The sequence below is a fragment of the Catharus ustulatus genome, chromosome 9, assembly GCF_009819885.2.
Source record: "Catharus ustulatus isolate bCatUst1 chromosome 9, bCatUst1.pri.v2, whole genome shotgun sequence".
Classification (NCBI taxonomy): domain Eukaryota; kingdom Metazoa; phylum Chordata; class Aves; order Passeriformes; family Turdidae; genus Catharus; species Catharus ustulatus.
Window position 1 is genome coordinate 31,510,978 of NC_046229.1, and position 21,701 is coordinate 31,532,678.

At 45.3% G+C, this 21,701-nt stretch overlaps 1 protein-coding gene across 1 annotated transcript in view; it reads left to right on the forward strand.

The window, feature by feature from the left end:
- The first annotated feature begins 2,325 nt into the window (after positions 1–2,325).
- ACBD6 (acyl-CoA binding domain containing 6) overlaps positions 2,326–21,701 on the forward strand; it is an 80,464-nt gene continuing 61,088 nt past the window's right edge. The window contains exons 1-3 of the mRNA XM_033067712.2: positions 2,326–2,523; positions 8,935–8,999; positions 9,506–9,602. Of these exons, the coding sequence (XP_032923603.1) occupies positions 2,326–2,523; positions 8,935–8,999; positions 9,506–9,602 (360 nt within the window). The remainder of the gene's footprint in view (positions 2,524–8,934; positions 9,000–9,505; positions 9,603–21,701) is intronic.

The window sequence follows — 21,701 nt, forward strand, 5'->3', positions numbered from 1 at the left end:
TGCCTGAGAGTGTTGTCCAAATGCTCCTTGAGCTCTGTCAGCCCTGATGCTGTGACCCCTTCCCTGGGGAGCCTATTCCAGCACCCGACCACCCTCTGGGTGAGTAACCTTTCTCCAATATCCAGCCTAACTCTCCCCTGACACAGCTCTGTGCCATTCCCTGTCACTGTGATGCTCCAGCTTGCTGCCTTGGCTATTTTGGGGCTTTTCCCCACCTAAGTAAAGCCTCCGGCACCCAGTGAGACTGTGAAGAGAGTAAGAGCAAAAAACCCAAACTATTTCTGCCTCTCATGGAATGTGGGTTTTTTTCTGCAGTTCCTGCATTTTCCTCTGGAAGCCCTGGATGGAAAAGTGGGTGCCTGCATTGCTCACAGGCTGCTGAATGGAAAAGGTTGGCTTTTTTCCTCTTACTCTCTTCACAGCCGTGCTGGGTGCCGGAGGCTTTTCTTAGAGGTGGAAAAAGCCCCAACACAGCCAAGGCAGCAAGCTGGAGCATCACAGCGACAGGCCCTGAGGGAATGGCATGGAGCTGTGTCAGGGGAGGGTTAGGCTGGATATTGGAGGAGGTTACTCACCCAGAGGGTGGCTGGGCACTGAAACAGGCTCCCCAGGGAGGGGGTCACAGCATCAGGGCTGACAGAGCTCAAGGTGCATTTGGAGGACACTCCCAGGCACATGGTGTGCCCCTTGGGGCTGTGCTGTGCAGGGCCAGGAGTTGGACTCAATGATCCTTATGTGTCCATTCCAGCTCAGGTTATTTTCTCTTCTGTGGTTGAGTCGATTGTGGCTGGGAGAGGCCACAAGGAGAGACCGGGGCATGTGTGTGAAGCACCTTCATCCTCATCCATCACCTAGTGCCTCAGGGTGACACGGGGACCCCAAAACCGAGATCCCCAGCTCGCAGACCCCCACAGCACGGTGTGGGCCAGGGGCTGGGGGTGGCCAAGGCTCCCCGGGTGACTCGGGCTGCCATTCGCCCCGGCCGGGGGTGGAGGAAGGAGGGAGATGGGACTCGACAGCTGTGCCCGGGAGAGGGAAACTTTCCGCCCGAAGCAGATACCGGGATAAATATAAACAGCCTCTGGGATAGCTCTTGGCCGGGACCCCCGGCAAGGCAGGGCAGGGTCACCTCTGGGAATCCGGCACTGCATCCCGGGAGCCCGGCTGATCCCGGACATCGTGTACCGGCTTCATCCCGGCCGACACCAGGCACTGTGTCCCGGGAGGACCCCGGCCGACACCGGGCACTGCGTCCCGGGAGAATCCCGGCTGGTCCCGGGCACTGTGTCCCAGGACGATCCCGGTTGGTCCCGGGCACTGTGTCCCGGGAGGATCCAGGCCGACACCGGGCACTGTGTCCCGGGAGGATTCCGGCCGATCCCGGGCACTGTGTCCCGGGCACCCGCCCCGCATTCGCCGGGATCGTCCCGGAGCGGCCTGCGAGTGCCCTCCAGTGGTCCCGGGAGGAAGGAAAGGAGGAGGAAGACGATGGAGAGGAGGTGGCGGCGGCGGCAGCCCCGGGACGGGACCGCGGAGGACGCGGGAGGGGCTGCCCTGAGGAGCTGTGGCTGCTCCATCCCTGGAAGTGCTCAAGGCCGGGCTGGACAGGGCTTGGAGCACCCTGGTGCAGTAGGAGGTGCCCATGATGGGGAGCAGGACTGGATGAGCTTTAAGATCCACCCCCTTAACTTATCCCCCTGTGCTGGGCAGGTCATACCTTGAATCCTGTGTCCAGTTCTGGGCCCTCAATTCAGGAAGGACAGTGAGATGCCAGAGCAAGTCCAGAGAAGGGCAACGGACCTGGGGAAGGGTCTGGAGCAAAATTCTGGTGAGGAGCTGAGGGGGCTCAGTGGAGATCTCACTCTCTACAAACCCCTGACGGGAGGGTGGAATGAGCTCAGTGTCAGCCCCTTCTCCCTGGTAACAAGCGACAGAATTAGAGGAAACTGTCTCAAGTTGCGCAGCGGAGGTTTAGAGTTTATATTAGGAAAGTTTTTATGTGGAGAGTGCTGTCAGTCTTTTGCACAGGGCAGGCACCATCCCTGTAAGCGCTCAAAAAACGCGTGGATGTGGCACCTGAGGACATGGTTTAGTGGCGAACGTGTTGGTGCTGCTGGGGAAACGTTGGGACTCGATGATCTGGGAGGTCTTTCCCAACCCAAACGATTCCGTCATTCATCACCTCACCGCTCGCCGACACGCGGATCCGCAGCCGCCCGGAACCCTCGTGCGTGGCGCGCGTTTCCCGCGGGCGGTGCGGGCGCGCGTACCGAGGCGCGGCGGGGGAGCGTGTTGTCGGGCGGACCGGGGCGGGCGCGGGCCGCCATGGCGTCGCCCCCGCTGTCGGCGGCGGGCGGGAGCGGCGGCGAGCTCAGCTCGGGCTCCGAGGCGGCGGCCACGGGCGCGGCGGCGCCGAACCGGGACCTGCCCGCGCTCTTCGAGCAGGCGGCCGAGCGGCTCCCCTCGCTGCTGTCCACCGCCAGCAAGGAGCAGCTGCTCTACCTGTACGCCCGCTACAAGCAGGTGAGGCGGGACTGGCCCACGGGCTGAGCTCGGCCCCGGGGCGAGCGGGCCGGGCCGGGCCGGTGTGGGGGCGAGACCGGTGGGGTGCCCCGAGGGGCCGGGCCTGGGGCTCTCCCCAGCCTGCGGGGCTGCGGCCCAAAATGTGGCAGCAGTGCCGAGGAGGAAAGTTGCGTCCGGGGTGATGGCGGGAGCCGGGGGTGTTTCCCTCCGGGACAGCGCCGGCTGCATCTGCGGGGGAGGCGGACGGAGTGCGGTGAGACAGAGCACCGCGAAATTTGGGGAAGAGTGGTTGGGAAGTGCCCCAACGAGAAAGGACCCAGCCATGCTGGCCCATAGCAGCTGAACATGAGCCCGAGAAGGCCAAGGCATCCTAGGCTGTATCAGCCATAGTGACCATCAGCCATAACATAGAGAATAGGAATTTTCAGTTCATGCCGGACCAGGACAGTGACCGACCCCCTGCGCTGGGCGTGGGTGAGGTCGCATCTCAAATTCTGGGTTCAGCTTTGGGCTCGTCCGTTCAGGAAGGACACTGAGGTGGTGGAGCGAGTTCAGAGAAAGGAACAGAGCTGAGGAAGTGTCTGGAGCACAAATCTGGTGAAGGGCAGCTGGGGGGGCTCAGCCTGGAGAAAAGGAGAGTTGGGGGAACTTCGTTGCTTTCTGCAACCAGCTGAGAGGAGGTTGTGGCCGGGTGGAGATCAGGTTCTGCTCCCAAGTTATGTGTGACAGGACAAAAGGAAATCGCCTTAAGCTGGACCAGGTGCAGTTCAGGTTGGGCTTCAGGAAGAATTCCTCACTGAAAAGATGGTCAGGCACTGGAAGGGGCTGCCCAGGGGGTGCGATGGAATCACTGTTCTTGGAGGTGTTTAAGAAACGACTGGATGTGGCCCTTAGCCAACTGTGGTCTGGTTGTCAAAGCGGTGATCGTTCTAAGGTTGGACGCAGTGATCCCACAGGTCTTTTCCAAAACAAATCATTCTGTAAATCCATCACCCTGGTTGTTGTTCCTCACCTCTGTGCGGGTGGCCCTGGCACTGCATCCTTTGAACAACGTGACCCAGACTCAAGTTCTGCCAGCAGAGGTCCAGGTTGGATATTAGGAAAAACTTCTTGCCTGAAAGAGTGGGCAGACACTGGAGTGGGCTGCCCAGGGAAGTGGTGCAATGACCATCCCTGGAAGAGTTCAAAAACCAAGCAAACTTTGCCATATGGTTTAGTGGGAATGGTGGTGTTTGGCAAAGGTTGGACTGAATGATCGTGGAGGTCTTTTCCCACCTTAATGATTCTATGACGTTGGTTTGGCTTCAGCAGAGTCCACTGTGGTTGAAATTGGTGTGGAGGACCAACTCCATAACTGAGCTGGGTCCTTCTGGTTGTAACCTTGAACAAAACCCCCACTTCCCCTTCAGTCAGTGTGAACTGAGCAGGCTATGGGATGCATCCTGTCAGAATGCACAGTGTAACTTCTTCCTGCTCCTGTGGGAGAAGTTACATAAACCGAACAAAGCTCCGGTTGCCAAGGACTGTAACAATGGCTTAACTGGAGAAACAGAAAACTGTTAGTGTTGTTACACCCGGAAGATGAAAGAGTAAAGCTACAAATACAGGCTGGATGGAGATCTGAGCAACCTGGTGTAGTGGAAGGTTTCCCTGCCCATGCCAGGGAGTTGGAACTAGGTGATCTTTCAACCCAAACCATTCCATATTCTGTGGCTCAAGTGTGTGGCAAAAGGTGTTGCCTCAGCTTGAGAACTGAATCCCACTCATTTGGATGAGCTGACAAAGTTGGTGTGCACATCTTCCTGTATGTTCCTCCCATATGGATTACCTATGTCCTACTGCTGCCATGTATAAGTGCTCTCAGTTTTGCAGTGCAATACTTAATTATCCTCTAAGCTGGCAGCTCCCAGACTGTGGTTTGTGGACTGGTAATTACATGAAAAGCAGGCTGGTCACGTGAGGTTTTGTTTTCAGATTGTGCTTGGTGCTTAAACAGGAATACAGGTTTCTCTTTCCTTTGTAAGAAAAAGGAGAGAAAACATGCAAGGAAAATTTTACAGTGCCCAGGATGAGACAAAAAAAGGTGTCTTTTCTATAGTTTTTTGTCTGTATTCTCAGGATGCTTGTTGCAAATAATGTCTTTTTTTTTTCTCTGTTTCCTTGGTGGAAAATGAGAAGAGATTGCTTGCTTGTCAGCTCGTGATTGTCCACAGACTACAGCTGTTAGCTCTGTAAGACCAATAAGGAGTTTAGTGTTAAAAATTGCAAAAATCAGAAGCTGTTTCACAAGAGTTTTGATACAAGTCAGGAAAAGCTGACAACTAACACTTTGTTAGCACAGATTTCCAGTTGCCTTCCACTGAGAAGAACAGGGCACTTCTGTGTCCTTTTCCTGTGTCCCTGACCAAGCAGGATGTGACAGCAAATGCCTTTGTGCTCCTTGGTTTCAAGCTGTGCTTGGCTCCTGGATTTCTGTGCCTTCCCAGTTCAGAAGAGTGCACTCCCTACAGGGTGCCTGGGAGTGTAGTGCTGGCACTGATAGTAGGAGGGGTTTGCTAGCACAGCCATTGCAGGATTATCCCCTGCTAACTTTAAGTTTTGCAGCATTTTGTGCTTTAAATCAAAATGAGGGTGCTTAATGCAAGTTTTCTGTATTTAATTAGAGCAGCCATATCAGGATGCATAATGAGCTGCTAATATATTACCCTGCTGGATGGCGGAATTGCAGGCACACAAAAGGTGCTGACTCAGATCTGTCCACTGTCCTTGATTTGGCATCCTTGTCTTTTCCCAGTTTAGTGTTTTGTGTCACTAAAGGCTTTGATTTAAGATACAGCACCGTCATAAAAGAGGTGACAGTAACAGCTGAGCTCTCTGTTAAAATACTGTATATTATTTATTTCCAACTGTTTGGATTATATAGGCATTTTCCAAGAATTTTATTACCTTTTATTGGAGGCCATTTCAGGATTTTATTACTTTTCTCTCTGATTTTGTTTATGTGTCAGAGACCTGAAAATAAGGGAATTGCTTAGTTGTCATCTCCAGTGAGGTTTTTAGAAAATGTTGCTGAGTTTATGACTCTGCCCCACAACAGGAGGAACAGACCAGTCCATAAGGCTCTGACTGGGACTGATTTTTCTTTCCTTCCACTATTTTCTGTGTGGCTTTGGGCAAATCACTAGTCTGGGCCTTGTGTCTGTAGTGGTGGAGTGAAGGGAGCACTTTCCCCTCATGTGGAGAATGTCAAAATCTGAGGTTCAGAAGGTGCAGTAATGGACATCAGTGTAGCACTAGTGATTCAGATAGGGGAGGGGATCCAGAACTTGCTGGAAATTATTGGACTGGGAAAACTGCCCCACCAGCAGGAGGATGTATCTGTGTAAATGCTGAGAGGTGCTGGCAAGCTGGGAGTCCAGTGCTGATGGGAAAATGTCTCCAAGTGTGGGCTCAAGGATACAATACCAATTTTGCATGATGCCTTTCAAGTATTGAGGAACATGATGCCACAAACCTGCCCTGAACACAGGAATTTCTGCCTGCAGCTTCTGCTGCATGGAAGCATGCCATGGCACTGAGTTGGTTGTTACCAATGTAGCTCTCTGTCTCTCTGGGATATGCAGTCCCTTGGTCAGCATGATCCCCATTCTGTGGTTGGTGTTTGCTTGTCCTTCCTTAGGCCCCATTTTCAGTCAAGGCTTTCCCGTGGGTTGGGGCAGAGCTGTGGGCAGGAACAGTAGGAATTGCCATCTTGAAAAAGCAGTTTATTTCACTTGGCTTGTGTACAGTGAGAGCTCAGTCCTGCTGTCTGTGGAGGTTCTGTTCCTGTTATTGCTCCATAGGGAGGCTGCAAATACAATTCACCTTACAAGAGTTACAATCAGGTAGGAATGTTTGGCTGGGGCACCCTGCTGTATAAATATGTTGGCAGAAAAATTAGCAAAGAGCCATTTAACCACCACCAGGGAGAGCCAGTTGTGGAGTAAGGTGTGAGGAGAATCTCAAGGTTTCTCTCAGTGTGGAGCAGCAGCTGAAGATGTATGGGGATGGTGAACAGCATTAACACATCTCTGAGCATCTCTTCCTCTTCTCAATGTCATTGACCTTCAGCTCTCAGGTGAAGGCCTCATCCAAGGTTTCCAAATTTATTTTGGTCACAGATGCAGTGACTGCAGGCACTGCCTCTTTGGGGCTACCTGGGTCACGTTTGTGCCACTCAGGAGATTAGTGCCTGCAGGCAACTCTGCATGCAGAAGCAATACCAGGAAGTTTTTAATGCATTCTGGCTGTCATGTTCTTTTAATGCAGCTGATGAACTGTAAATGAGGAGCGCTGAGCATCAAGTGACCAGTCAGCACCCTAGAGACCTTCAATAATTATTTTCTGGACACAGAATGAGAAAGTCTTAATTTAAAATACTAATAAAGGCTCTTGGCTTCATGCTGGCTATGGAGTAAAACAGCTTTTGAGGTCCTCTAGGGAAGTAACAGGAGGACAGAGTCCTGCACAAAATTTTGCCTTTTTGGTCTGTATTGGCATGTTTAACTCCCCTTCCTCAGCTGTCAGGCTCGGGTCCCCTTTTACATTAAACTCCTCCTTAGCTTCTCCTGCATTGTGAGTCTTGCGGCAAAAAGAGAGGAGCCAAAATCTCGTGTTTTATTCTTTCCAACAAAACCACTGCAAGCCTTTTAAATGTACCTTAAAATAGCAAGCAGGGCACAAGTGCACTTTTTTCCTCTCTTGATGGATGAAATTTAACTACTGTTCCTTGATTTGTATTACTATCAATGTTGCTAACAATCTTCCCCAATGCTAGAACAGCCTTTGAGTGCCAAATCTCCAGAGAGGAAACTGCTGTCGTGTTTTGATGATGGCAGTGGAAAATTAATATTAAAATAGATTTATTTTTTTTATCTATCTTGGCCAATTTCTGCAGGTTGGCTGTTGAACTAAAGAATTGTCAAGCAGGCGTTTTCCATACAGATAATGAATTTGCATTTTATTCCCTAGTTTGTTTTTGCTTTTTAAAACAAGTGGTCCAATCCACCTCAGAGCATAGAAAAAAACCATTTAGACTACATGAATTGTGACTGATTTATGGAACTTAACTGTTGCTAGTCTATTCTCCTATTTCTCCATGAAATGCAATATGTTGTTTTAAAGGCCAGCTAAGATCTTCTAATTTGGATTAATTGCTCACTGGGAGACAGTCAGATGTACAGAAAATTAATTTCAGTTACAGTCACTCATATCCTCTAACACTTTAAATGAAAACATAGTGTAACTAATAAATATCTCTCAGCATGGGCATGCTCTCTTTAAAGCCTGATTAATGCTTCCATCCTCTGCATAAAATCCCCACCCTGTTAAGGTGCAGAATTGTTAGTTGATTTAAGCACTTCACCTGCCTGAACACTTGCGCGTATTTCATAAAACATTTGCTGGATGCAGTTTGGTTTTGCTTGGCTAACAAAACCTTTCTCCAGAAGCCTTTGCCCACTTACAGGATGTACCTGTGTCCCCTCCCTGGGGTTCCCATCTGTGCTGTGTCCTGTCTTAGGGGGACTTGCTGTGGTAACTGCTTCCCAGGAGTTGCTGCTCTGGTTCAGCTCTGACTTCTAGCCTTTCACCCATCATCTTTGTGTTAAAATAATTTTACACATGGAAAACTGCCTGAATCCCACTGGCACCAAGTCTGCTTTACACTGGCTGTTACACTTTTTTCCATATATCTCTCCCTGGATTCTTGCTCCCTTTCTTGTGTTTTTTAATTTCACCCCTCCACACATACAGTTTAATTTCTGCCTTGGTTCTGACAGATTGGTTCATCTCTGGCACTCAGACCTTGACTTGTCTCTCATGCAGTGCTTCCTGCAGCCAGGTGCCTCAGAGCAAATTCAGGAGCTGCCTGGCATTCCTTTGCTCCAAGTTTGTCCCCTTGCCTTCCAAAGGACCTTAGTTAAGCAATTATTATTATATATATTTTAATTAAGCAAAGTCTGTTTACTTGAGTTCCGTGCAGAAGCAGGTGAATTTCAGCCATAATGAATAATCATCTCTGTAGAAACCCTAATCAACAGAATTTTTCTTTATACTGGTGGAAGATGAGGCATTTGGCTGGGTAATAAACATAACATTAGTGAGAAATCACTCACTGGTTATCCCCGTGGGTAATGCATGCAAAAGAAATGAGCTGCACAACAAAATTGCTTCCTCTGCATCATGCAAAGAAAACCCAGAGATGCAGAGGGGCTAAAGCTGGGGTAAGATGGGGTTGATGAAGTTGTTTCCCAAAAAAAACCTTTCTTCTGGCCTTATGACATGGTTGCCCTGAAACCAACAGAACACACAATTTTCCTTGCACAAGTCCCCTTTGTTTTCTTCTGACAGAAGAAAATTTCTTTTCTTTAGGTGAAACTTGGAACCTGTAACACCCCCAAGCCAAGCTTCTTTGATTTTGAGGGAAAGCAGAAATGGTAAGAGGAAATCCTTGTCATTCTTAGCAATTCTGACTCTACTTTTTGTTGCATCTTGTCTCATCTGTTGACAAATTATGGACCAAGAGGATGTCAGCTCGGAGAGTTGCCACTGAAATGGCTTTAAAATCCTTTGTGTAACAGGGAAATGTTTGCTGCTATGCCTGAGACACGTGAAATCCCAAACTCCTGTATTTACTCTGTATTTACATCCAGAACTGGCGTGCATACAGTAAAAATGTGGAAATAACTGCAGCTCTGTGAACACAAACTGTGTTCCAGCCTGGATCAGGATCCCCTGAAAGATCCTTTCACAGCCGAGCTGCACTGACAGTGGCCATTCATGGCCTCAGAGAAAAGCTGACCATTTCAAGCTGAATGAAAGATGGCTTTGCACGCCTTGAAAGGATTTTGCTGAATCTGTTTGCTGTGTTCCAGTGATGCCACTATAAAAACACCTTGTGCTGTCTCTTAGGGGCTCACTGATGTTTTGCTGTTGCTCCTAGGGAGGCTTGGAAAGCCCTGGGAGATACCAGCCCTCACCAAGCAATGCAGGAGTACATCGCTGCAGTGAAAAAACTCGACCCCAGCTGGAATCCACAGGTAGGAAACGTGGAAATATCCTCCAGAAAAGAAACCAGAATTTGTCTTTGTGAAGCTGACAATGGTTCAACTTCTCACAGGCTTTAATTGCTGCATGGCAAACTTCATTTTGAGCAGATTAAAGTCTAAATTCCTTTTTAAAACTCTCCTTTTGTTATGGCTGAAGCATGAAGAACCATCTCTTTCATTCATAACGATCTTCATTACAGCCAGTGCATGCACAGGGTTGCTTTGGCTGTACTGATCTAATTTATTTTGCTCTTATTGGTTCATGCTGTATTTAGCATGTAAAGATACTTTTTATCCTTTTCTCATCCTTCTCTTTTCAACTAGTATTTAAATGTTGATCAATAGAAAGCAATCTCCATGAAAGTGACATGAACTGAATGATCAATTCTAAAAATGTTTCCTTTTTGTTTCCATGCAGCAAATTACCAAATCTGATTATGATTAGGTACTCCAACATAACAAGTCTGTATCTGTGTGTTATAGGGAGACTGTACTGTCATTTTAATTAATTGGTCTTTCATCTACCAGGTTTATTACTTGATTGAATCCTTAAGGATATCTCCTGTTTATAGACTGACTTTTATACAATTTTTAAAGAGGATTGCTCTTTAGAAAAAGTATAACCTTTGGAAATACAGTGGAGATATTTCACTAATTGTAAGGCATGGTAATTTCTTCTCATGGTAGGAAATTTGTTCTGTCCTCCTGTGCTTTGGAAGCAAAATCTTGTGTAGTCACAATTCTGTGAATCAAGAGTTTGATTCTGAGTTGTCTTTTGATTCTGTTCTTGAGACTTAAGGTTTTGGGTTTTTTTCTTCACTGGTTCATGTTTCATGCCATTCATAGTGTTTTTGCAGCAAAGAAAGGTTGTCATTTAGAAAAAATCTATTTTTATGCCCTTGGAGAAAATAGTTTTGTGTGCTGTGCAGTTAGCCAAAGTTGGCTGCTTGCTGGGTAAATTCTTGTCCAGGCTAAAATTCTCATACAGAAATAAAGTAATTTGTAAAAATCTCTCTATAATCTTGAATGAAATAAGTGTCAAGTGAAACTTGATTATTAATTAAAAATGAAAAAAATTCAAACAAAATACTCAGTGCTTTCTTGAACTAATTTTTCAGCGTGATGACAAGCTTAGCTTTTTGGGTATTCCCTTCCTTGCCTCAGAGAAATACTGTTAGAGTTGTGAGCTTCAGGTTAGAAAAGTGCCAGCCAGGAAAGAGGAGTAATATGTGTTTGCAATACAGATATTTTAAAGAACTCATACAGCAAACAAAGAAATGTTGGCAGCACTGTTCCTTCCCTCTTCACCTAAGCTGAAGAAGCTACCTTAGCAGAAAATGTAATTTAAAAGTCAGCATTCAAATAAAGGTGGCTTTGCTTTCTTCACAAGAATTGACCTGTCCTTATTATTACATCATCCTTTTAATTCCACTTTTATAGGATGAAAATTCTCTCAGGAGTCCTCTCTGATGCATCTCATGCTGCTCTCCTGTTTTTCCTTCTACCCACCAAATCCAAGTTCAGGAGCCACGAGAGGGAGCTCTGTTCTTTTAAATGATGGAGATGCATGTGTCAGGCGATGGAGATAAAATAGCTACTTTAGTCCTCAAATTTCGAATTGGATTTATAGAAAAGAGCACTGGGTACATTACAAGGTGCTTCATCACTGTCATTGTGTCTTCTTTACATGCTCACATGCTCATCTGCTGGGTTCCTTCAGATTTTTTTTCACATTCCATAGATTGTGAATTAAATACTCCACTCCAAATGCTTGGTTAAAAACAGTATGAAGTGCACATTACAAATTTGAAGTTTGGCTTTCTTATCATTGTGAATCATAAATAGTAATTACATTACAAAAGTGTTCAATTTCTTATTGTGCATCCTTGTGAATTTTGCTATTTTAAAGCTTTCTCAATGTTCCCAACTTACTTTTTCTTCAACCGTTCATCCAATCTATTAAAATTGTTCTTTTGTGTTATTTTAAACCCTCCTCGGTCTCCTGTTTCATATATTTGCAAAAGGGCTTTGTTACCTTGATCCTTTAGTAAAATTTTAAGTTTAAAACTGCTTATTTTTTTCATGGGTTCATTTTTTTCCTCAGCATATTTGCTGCCGTTCTGCAGCCTTCAGGCTGTCAGTGTTTTTGTTAATCAACAGAATGGAACTAAATGCAGTATTTCTTTTGCAGTTCAAATAGATCCACTTCTTCTTTGCATTTTCTTCTTTCTCCATTGATTCATTCTTTCATATTGAAGTTTCTTTATTAGTACACTTCCAGCATCAGATTTACCTGCTTTAATTTAGTATCTTTGTTTTGGATGGGAAAAAAAAAAAAGTAAAAGGTTTCTGATGCAGAGGACTGCCTTGAATTTGTGTCCAGAAGCAGTGAGAACTCTAACAGCAACCCAAATCTCACCTGCTGCTTCCTATTCCTGCACTGACTTTGGAGTACTCACACTTCATTAGGAGACAGCTGAATGTGGAGAGGCAGCAGCATAGCTGTTCTCTGCTCTCTGAAGTATGTGTGCCATTTTTCACAGTATCTGCTTGGCAATTTCCAATGTGGTTTAGTTTCTTTTTCACCCTTGCTCCCTGCAGATTATCTCATAGTCCTGCCTAATCTTCTCTTTCAGAGCTTGGTCTAAAATCTGGGAAGAATTGATTGTAATGCATTTATTTTCAGCAATTTCATTTGCTGAAAAGTCTTTAAAATTGGCAGGTAACCTCGAGGATATTTGAGGTGAGATCCATTGTCTTTACATCCATGAAGCCACAGGAATCTCATGGCTGTGTTTGTCTAGAACCAGTAATCACAATTGCCTTTCAGGATGTTTTGCAATTCAGCCCTTCTGTATTGGCATGGTCTTACTATGTGCTGTGGGTTGTTTTGTTCCTTTTCCCAAGAACAGCTGTTAGTAGGAGATCAGGAATATTCTTTTCCATGCTGTCTCCCTTCTCTTCTTGATGCAGTCTTCCTTCGTCATCTTCTACCTTGTAGCACATCTTTTGTTTCTTGTGAGTCATTCCTTTCAGTCTGAAGTTCCAGGCAGTGGAAAGGTAATTGCTTGGACCAGCTCAGCTCTATTTGCATATTTTAGAGACATCACCTGTCCTTCAAGTCTATTCACTCTTCCTCCAGAACAGAGAATAATTTATGAAGCCATTCTTTTGCATTCTCCAGCCTGAAACAGAAACATTTCATGCAGTCAACACCTCCCACTGCTTCGAGTCCTTTACAAAGGAAGATGTCTCTCAGCTACTTCTCTGCTCCTATGTTCACCTGTCCTCCTGCTTTGCTGGCACCAAATGACACTTGCTTTTGGTGGCTTTGGCTTTTGGTGGCTTTGGCTGGTGTGAGCGTGGTGGTGACACTCACCTGCCCTCCCTGCCGGCCACCTCGTGCGTGTCCCCCTGGCTCTGCATTCCCACTGCCTCAGCAGTGGGCTCGGGGGTTTGGGGAATGTCACCTTCAGAAGATGAGTGTCAGACATCTTCATGCAGTCACTTTGTTCTTGTGTGCATCACTGCATGATTGGACACTTCAGTGTCACTTGCAGCTTTTGAGAGTCGTAGACACTGTTTGCAGTCCCCCTCACATTCCAGAATTCTCATCTCTCCTGTGTATTGGATATCACAAATCCCCACTGGCTTCAAGCATCCAGGTTTTTTGAAACCAAACGAAGCAGAAGCAGGCCAGCACTTCTTTTCTTAGCAGCACTGAGCACGTCCCTTCCACCGAAATGCTGTCGCAGGGCCGTGGGTGGAGGCGTGACACGACACCGCAGCGGGGTGGCCGGGAGCTGTTATTGATCCTTCCTTGTAACGAGATGGTTATATGGCACAGCTCAAACAATAAAAATAAATGATAAAAAAAAGCATCCAGATTTGCTCAGCACATTTAGCCTTCCATTTGCTGATTGCAATTTTGGCATCGCTCGGTTCTAAATATTTCCTTTTCCTATTTCATATATTGTGTATTTACCAGTCCCGATCTGAACAGCTTGTCACTACTAACTTCAGTGGCATCCTTTCCCAGACACTTAGATGCCTCTTCCTATTTGCTTTGAGTGCTGAAACTCACTGGAGGACTTAAAGACTTTCTATTTATATAGCAGAGTTTAAAAAGTTGGCGTTTTAACTTGTTTGACTCCGCTTCACCAGTAATGCAGTTAGTAAGATTGCTGTAATGAAGAAAGTTGGAGATCAGGAATCTGAAGAGCAGATACTTCTCTCTCAGTGAAAGAGAGCTCCACCTCAAAGCAAATAGGCATTCACCAAACATCTTTTTAGACTCTTGAAGATGTGAAGTCCCAGTTCTGATGTTTACAGAAGAAAAAGTTGCCTGTGCTTTTTTTAGTACTATTCTGTGCCTTGCTTGAGTAGAGAAGGATTTAATTCTCTGTACTCTGGCCCAAATAGTGAATGGGAGTAAAATCTCTCCTTTGCTGGGTTGGTGTGGGAGCACCAGATCATGCCAGGAGAGGACCCTTGAGAAACAAAAAGGCTCATGGAACAGAAAACAAACTTCAGAGTGAATAAAATAGCAAATGCATGATTGTTGCAGGCTTGGAGCAGTCTAGTAAGCTGGAAAACCTTTGGGAATAAAACAAGTGGATTTGTCCATTGGGTGTTTTTGCAGGAAGTACTGCAGGGGGCAATATTTGATAAGATGGGTAGCCAGGTACCTTGTGCCCAGGGCTGGGCTCCATCCCTTCTGCCTTGCGGTGAAATGACCTTTCTCTGTCACATCTATATGCAATAAGCAAGTTGAAACGAAAATGTGGGAAACAGAATTTGCAGTTCAGAAAAACAGTGAAAAGCAGGAAAAACAATACCCAGATTTGCAGAGGAGCTGAGGTCTCTGTGTTTTGGCAGGTTGCACCAGGTGTCAACTGAATTATTTTAACAATTAATTTAAATTGATGAGCCTCTTGTATTTAAGTAAGCTCTCCAAGGCAACTTAGGATCTCTGTAGTGTAGGATCTCCAAGAGAACTGAAAAATTTCTGTCATGACTCAAATACAAACTCTGTTTCCGATGACATTAAAAAAAACCCATTAGAAATCAAAACTTGAATTTTTCTAAAATTTGAATTCATTATTCAAGTCTGCCCTGTTGATACCTGAAACAAGAAGCTCTGATCTTTTGCAGCTTACAGGTTTTATGTCTGGTCAACTTCTAAGAATTAGATTAGTGGCTGCTAAATGCAGTTTCAGGTTGAAATCTGTGAATTTCTTGGTTAATTCTGCAAGCCAGTGAAATTTCTTCTGGAAATTAAGAAATGCATTAGAAGAACTGTTGTCTGTAAACAAAATGAGTGCACCCATCATGTTTTCCTGTTTTGTCTATCAGTCAAACAGATGTCTCCCCTGATAATCTGGCCCAGCAGCCACCGTTTGTGGTTGGGAAAGAGCAGCAGAGTGGTGTGGTCAGGATTACAAGGGGGATGGGAAGAGCAGGAAGGGAAAAGACCTGTTTGGGTCTCTCTGCCTGTCACCAGCAGCACTGAGCTCACATACCTGCTTTGTTTGGGGGAATATCTCAATTTATGGCTTGCTGTGCTGTGAGGTCAAAAACTTTGAAAAATAGCGACTTTATTTCTTTTGTGGTATAAAAGCAATTTAATTGCATCGTGTAAAGTGGGCACTAATCAAATTATGGCTGTGCTCCCTAAAGCTTGCTGTCCTGTGCTAATGCAGCACACTGGGAAGAGGAGCTGTGGAACTGTGCTGCAGGGGCTTTGCTCTGCACATTTCTTTGTATGGATCCTGCTGTGGCACTTCATCCTTAGGGAATTTCATATCTGACTTTTTGTTTGCTTTTTTTCCCCAGTTGTTGTTGATCGCAATAACAATAACAATAATTTCTAACAAAATATGGACAACAAAGACTGCTACTACTTTTGCTTTACCTTTTTTTTTTTTTTTTGAAAACACTTATTTCAGAGGTGACCACATTGGAAGAAGCATATCACTAGAACAGTTTGTAAACTCTCATCAAGCTCTTCCCCTTTGAAAACAAAACAGAACAAAGCCAGACCACCAAGCTTGTATTTTTAAAATTATTATTCTTTTAACAGAAAACAAAGCACTAGAAATTAAGATTAAAACCAAAATTGATTTACCCACCCAGGCTTTTGGCTTTGGGGTGGGTAAAACTACAGTGTCCTTTGGTTTTAGACAAACTGCTGAGTTGTTTTTTTGTGAACCACGTTGAGGTATGTAATAGTTTTTGAGGGTTTTTATGTCCTGAGAAGGTTTAGATCTTAACACACAGAGGCATTCTTCTGCCCTGCTGCCTTTTGGCAGCTGTATGAGGGACAATCTCTAGCATGCAGGTGGAGTTAGTGGAGGATGCAGTTATTTACTGTGCATGGCTCTCAAAACCTTGCAGTTTGTGTACACTTCACTCCTACTTGTGAGACTAGAGGTGGAGTGACCCACCTTATTTTATGCAAGTTGGAAAAAAGGCACTTTGTTATCTGCAAAATTAGACTTAAGTGCTTTGCTTTTGGAGCATGCTTTCAGAACCAATTTTTCTTATTAGCAAGGGGATGTTTTGTAGTTCCTTTTGCATCAGAAACTAAAATACCACACTACAAACGTGAATTCAATTTCTCCATTCTTCTGCAATAAAGGTGGGTAGTGTTGCTTTGCTGCATCTTCTCATGAGGAGTGTGTGCTGATGCTTCAAGTGCTTGATACAGATCCTACTCACAAATAAAGCTGTCCATAGGTGATTTGCTGCCTTTCTGTCCCTGTCTTTGCAAATAACTCACCTGCCAGGCATTGGGGTGCTGTGCTGGTGCAACTGGGATTTTGGTTGTGGGCAAGTTTGATCAGTCACAGGGGTTTTTGTCTCCTGCAGCCTTTTATTGTGGAGCACAAAACAAAATACCAGACCCACACTGAGATTTTCAGTTGTTTGGAATTGTGGCTCTGACAAGCTATGCAGAAGTGAAGAAGTTAAAATGAACCAGCATCTCATAGTAGAAATATAAACAGCTGGAATATGTGTCAGCCTCCCACCCCCTGGGAGTGTGTTGGATTGTTCTCTTTGATTTTACATCGCTGCAGAAATTTATCGTCTCAGCTCCTTTTATTTATGACATTCTGATCCTCGACCAAGCGATTGATTGAAATACAACAGTGCCAAGCTGCAAGTCTGTATTTCAGAGAGGCTGAAGTTTAGGAAGCAAACCAGAAATGCAGTTGTGGATTTAAGGCTGCACTGGAATCCTGTACAGAGGTTGCCCACAATTCTACGCCCCTAAGCTTCTTCACTAGAGAGAATTATCATGACAAGGGTTATGGCTCTTCTCTCTCCTTCCTTTAAAGCTGCCTGTTTCTTGCTGAAAACATACTGTAATTAAATAGGCAATCTTGCCAGCCCTCCAAGGGCTAACTTTGGTTTGCAGAGATGCTAGTCCTCATTTTTCCAGCTCAGATCCAGCAGTGCCAATGCACTCTGTTGTTATGTGCTGTGAGTAGCATAACTTATTCTCTTGCAGATACTTGGATGTAACAGTTGTGGGTTTTGAGAATTCCAACCAGTAAATTTTGGGGAGAAGGGGGTTGTGTCACAATAGTGACTTTGATTAAATATTACTATTTAAATATTTTTCTTTTTAATACATCACTGAATTAATTTTCACTGCAGAAATACTGCACTGATTACAGAAATATTACAGAATATACTACTTGGGCTGTATTCAGAAAAAAAGGATAATTAGAGGTGTAGCTCTGCTTGCTGAGTGTGCTGCTGCAGCAAAGTGAAAGTGTGTGGGATCCCAGCATCATTATTCCTAGCTTTCAGGTGGATGAAGACACTGCATGCTAGCCAGATACACCAGAGGAAATTGAAATAAAAGAGCAAGTAAATTTTTATATACATATATATATATAATCTCAAACTACTGGCATACAGTGATGACAAGATGTAACAGAGTGAGACAAAACACTTTACTGTGTAACCTTCTGTGCAGCAGAAAGTTTTTTCTTATCCCTGTAATCATTGTCCAGAAGTAACAGGTTCTGCTGTCTGGCTGCAGTCCCACAGCACCTGGTTCTTCTGTGATCCCACAGCTAGCTATGGGATTGGAAGCATGGGATGCAGCTGAGCTCTGGGATCTTAAAACTTCACTTGAGCAATTGCTCTCCTTGCTGAGAAAGCATCTCTGTGTCAGGGAAGGACCTGATCACCAGATCAGGTGTAAGTTGCTGCAGGTCCTCTGCTGAGGGTTGTTACTTCTGTGGCTGAGTTGACAGAAAATGGTTAAATGCTGATTTTTCCCGGGAGGACCCAAGATCTTGGCTTAAACTGAGACAGCAAGGCTGAATTTGTTAAAATTTCAGACCAGAAGCTGAAATGACTGAGATGCAACCAGAGGTGCCCTCTGTCATTTCTGCCTTGGGGTGGCAGTTTCTGGCAAGGCAAGGAAGGTGTTTAAATGCCAAGTGCAGTTTTCATTTGTTGCAGATTTTAGCAGCAATGCTGCTGCTCCTATGCCACAAAAATGTGAATGACAAAAGCACTGAACAGCTCATTTTTGTGAAGTAGCTGTGTGAGGCTAGAAGCAGGAAAGAGCAGTGTTGTGATGTGAGAAGTGATTCCACCAGCAATCAAAACTTTCCTGTGAGGTTCATTTCTGTACTGAAAACTCCTCTGGCTAAAACAAATCAGTACATGATGCTTTCAATAGTGCTGACATGACAAAACTGGGAGCTGGGAAAGCTGCAGGATGGGCTGGCGGAGGAAAGGTGTTGAAGCAAGCAGGAAGCTGCCATGGGCAGTTCAGGAGCTCAGGGCAGAGAGCAGAGCCTCTGCTGGAACAGGAGGTAAATAAATAGGAAATTGCAAGGTGAGGTGAGAAGGACCAGGAGGGCAAGATCTGCTTTCTCTGCCTAGTTTTAGCTGGGGTTGGAACTAGGTGACCTTTAAGGTGCTTTCCTACCCAAACCATTCTGTGGTTCTGTGATGATTCCTGCTGCCCAGGTCACTTCCTAAGCAGGAGAGAGCCTTCCTGACACCCATGAATCCCAGTTTTTTCCTGGAGTGCCCAGAAACATGGAAAAATCCTGTCTCTTGGGATAGCCAATTGAGGTGGCAAGTGAAGGTGGGAGGAGCAGGGACTGACTCCTCTGCTTGTGGCACTTGGTGGGCATTCCAGAGGGGGGCTTTGACTTGCTCTGCTGCTCTCTCAGGAGCTGTGGCAGCCTCTCCTCAAACTCCTGCTCCTGTTTTGGCCAGCCACCCACCAGGCTGGGCAGGCAGTGGGACTGCTTTAAATGTGAAGGGCTCAACCTCTAATAAAAAAAAATAAAATTGGATTTTTCCAGGTAATTGAAGGTGTGTTGCAAGACTCTCAGCTTGAAGTGTCAGAGACTCTTAAAAAAATTCAGGAACTTGGGTAGAAATTGCAGGTTTATCTTACTGTGGAATTTGTAACACATTGATTTAGGTGTGGAGCTGTAGACATTTACTTGAAAGTATTCAAACACAGGAAGGGTCTGTGTACCCTGCATGTACATGCAGAGCAAAGGCTGGTTTAAAAGAGGGAGTGTGTTAATTAAGAATAGCATATGCTTTTGGGTAGGAGAAATCAGCTGTAATTGTTTTGTGTAGAACATAAGTTGTAGCATAATTAAGCTGTTTCTTTAGTGGAAATACTGCTTTTTGAGTTAGAAAAAGGTTAAGTGGTTATGTTTAGCTTGCTCTTTACAGGAAATATCAGGGAAGTATTGAGTGTAATTACTGGAGATTAAGATTTTGTTTGGATGTTACTGTCACTGGTTAATGTCATGTAAACGCTGTTTGTCTCTTAGATTGGAAAAAGTTTTCCTTTAAAAGGCAGCTATTGTCTCCTGCTTGGATACTTGAACACTGTTGTACCAAATTACTCCTGTTCTAAGGAAAGGTGGCACTCCTCAAAGGACTCTGGAGAATCCTATGGTACTGAACTAACCAACACAAAGGCAGGGAAAAGCTCAGGCACTGCCTCAGTGCTCAGCACTAAGGGCTGTTCCACAGGCAGCTGCTTCCAGAACCTGCATCCCTCTGGCTGAGCCTGCCAAGGGTTGCACTGTACATTTGGAAATCTTCTTGTTCCTGCTTGGGACCAGCGAACATGTCTTCATTCTGCCATTTCTGCACCTGCAGACCTCATAAATCCTCCCTCTGCCTTCACAACTGAGATGTGCCGTGGGAAACAAATGTCCATGGCACTGGTCAAGCAGCCTCAGAGCTGTTCCTTTTGCCAGTGGGGATGTTGGCAGTCATGTCACTCCAGAAAGCAGAGAACGGCTGCTGATGTCCTTTATTTTTCAAAAGTTAGGGCTGCCTTCAGTTTTCAGGCTTCAGAGCACTTGTTTCATCCCAAGCCACAGAGTTGTTCAGTATTTCCAGCTTGGCTCAGAATATATTTCTTGCTCCTACAAACATCTGTGTAAATCTCTATAAATATCTTGTCTTAGATTGACAAAAACCCCAATAATTACAGTACAAGCTGTGTTTGTGTCTGTAGCTTGATCCCCTCTGCTTGGGCATTTGAGAATTTTCATACAGGTGATGGGACAGAAGGGATTGATTGCTCCAGGACTGACCTGGTTTCCTTCACAGTGGAATGCCATTCACTTCACCCTTTGGTCTGCATACACTGGGAATCTGCAAGTTTTGGCAGAGTCCATGAAAAGAATGTGAGGAAAGGAGCCTGCTGGTGGTCTTGTGTTTGCTACCTCCATGTCGGCTTTTCCTTTCTAAAAAAGTGCTCCACAAACCAAAAACTGTGGGAAGCCACTGCTTTAAGGCTTTTTATTGAGCATAGTATTTCCTTCCACACATATGCTAAAGTGTGTACAGTGAGTCATGAAATCACAGTTCCTAGCAAGCATACGACTTGCTCAAAATTATGTTATGCATTTTACATTTATTTCCCTTCCCCTGTCTTTACTACTAATTTCCAACTGTGATTATGGTGCAGTTATTAATTAAGTCGTTAAATGAGTAATCTGCAAGGCTTTGCTTTAGATCCCAGCACTGTTTAACTATGACATTACTTATAGTATGTTTTTATTTTTTGACTGTAATCTGGAAAATATTTTCCCTGTCTTAAATTGTGTTTTCTAAAGGGAAATTATGTGATGAGATTTAAAGGAACCACAAAACTTTGCATAGACATTATTGGAATATTAACTAAACTGCCCCTTTGATATTTAAAACAAAAAAACCCCAAAAACTACCTCAACCCCACATTTTCCTGCAGAGTGTGCTGCCATTTTTCACGGGCAGTTTGCTCAGATTGTTCAGATCTCAGTGGGCTCTTGAAAAGGCTCCAGGTGCTGAGTCATGTGCACGCTCGGCCGAGCTGCTGCTGGGAGCCAAGGATTGTTGAGAGAGGAATATTAAAATAGTCTGTTTATGACAGTCATTAATAGGGCTGGTGTGGAGGCACGGCAGCCTTTTGTGAAGGGTGGCTCTGCAGAGGCTGCCCTCAGCCAGGAGGGATTTGTGTCCTATTTGGGTGTTACTGCCTTACGGTGGTCAGAAAAGAGCAGTGAGAAATGCTGAGCTGATATCTTAGTCAGGAAGGATTTGATGAATTTAAACCATGTCAAAAGATGCCTAATTTTATACCTGGTTAAAGATCTATTTCCTGTAGTAGCATCACCTCCAAAGGGTTAATATTTGCTTGGCTCCCGCGGCAGGTAGCGTGAAGTTCAGCTGTGAAGTCAGGTGGATACAGGTGGAAAATACCTTTGGAAGAGGACATTGTTTGTCCTCATTTCACGGCTCATTAGGCGCGCTGCCGAAGACCCTCCCGCATTGTTACGGGGTCAGCAGCCTCCCGCGGCGTGGGGGGACAAGGGACATCCCCTCCCCATCCCAGGGCTCTCATCTTCGGACCACCTGCGTTTGGGGTGGGGAGCACCCTCCTCCTCTCGCCTCTCCTGGCACTGCCTTTAACTAGCAAAGGAAAAGACGGCAGCAATTATGGCACACACAATTAACGAGCTTCTAATCTCCAGCCTTGTGTGTAATTGCTGCTGTCAAATACAATTAGTCTCTGCCCAAGTTCCCTTCCCAGGGGGA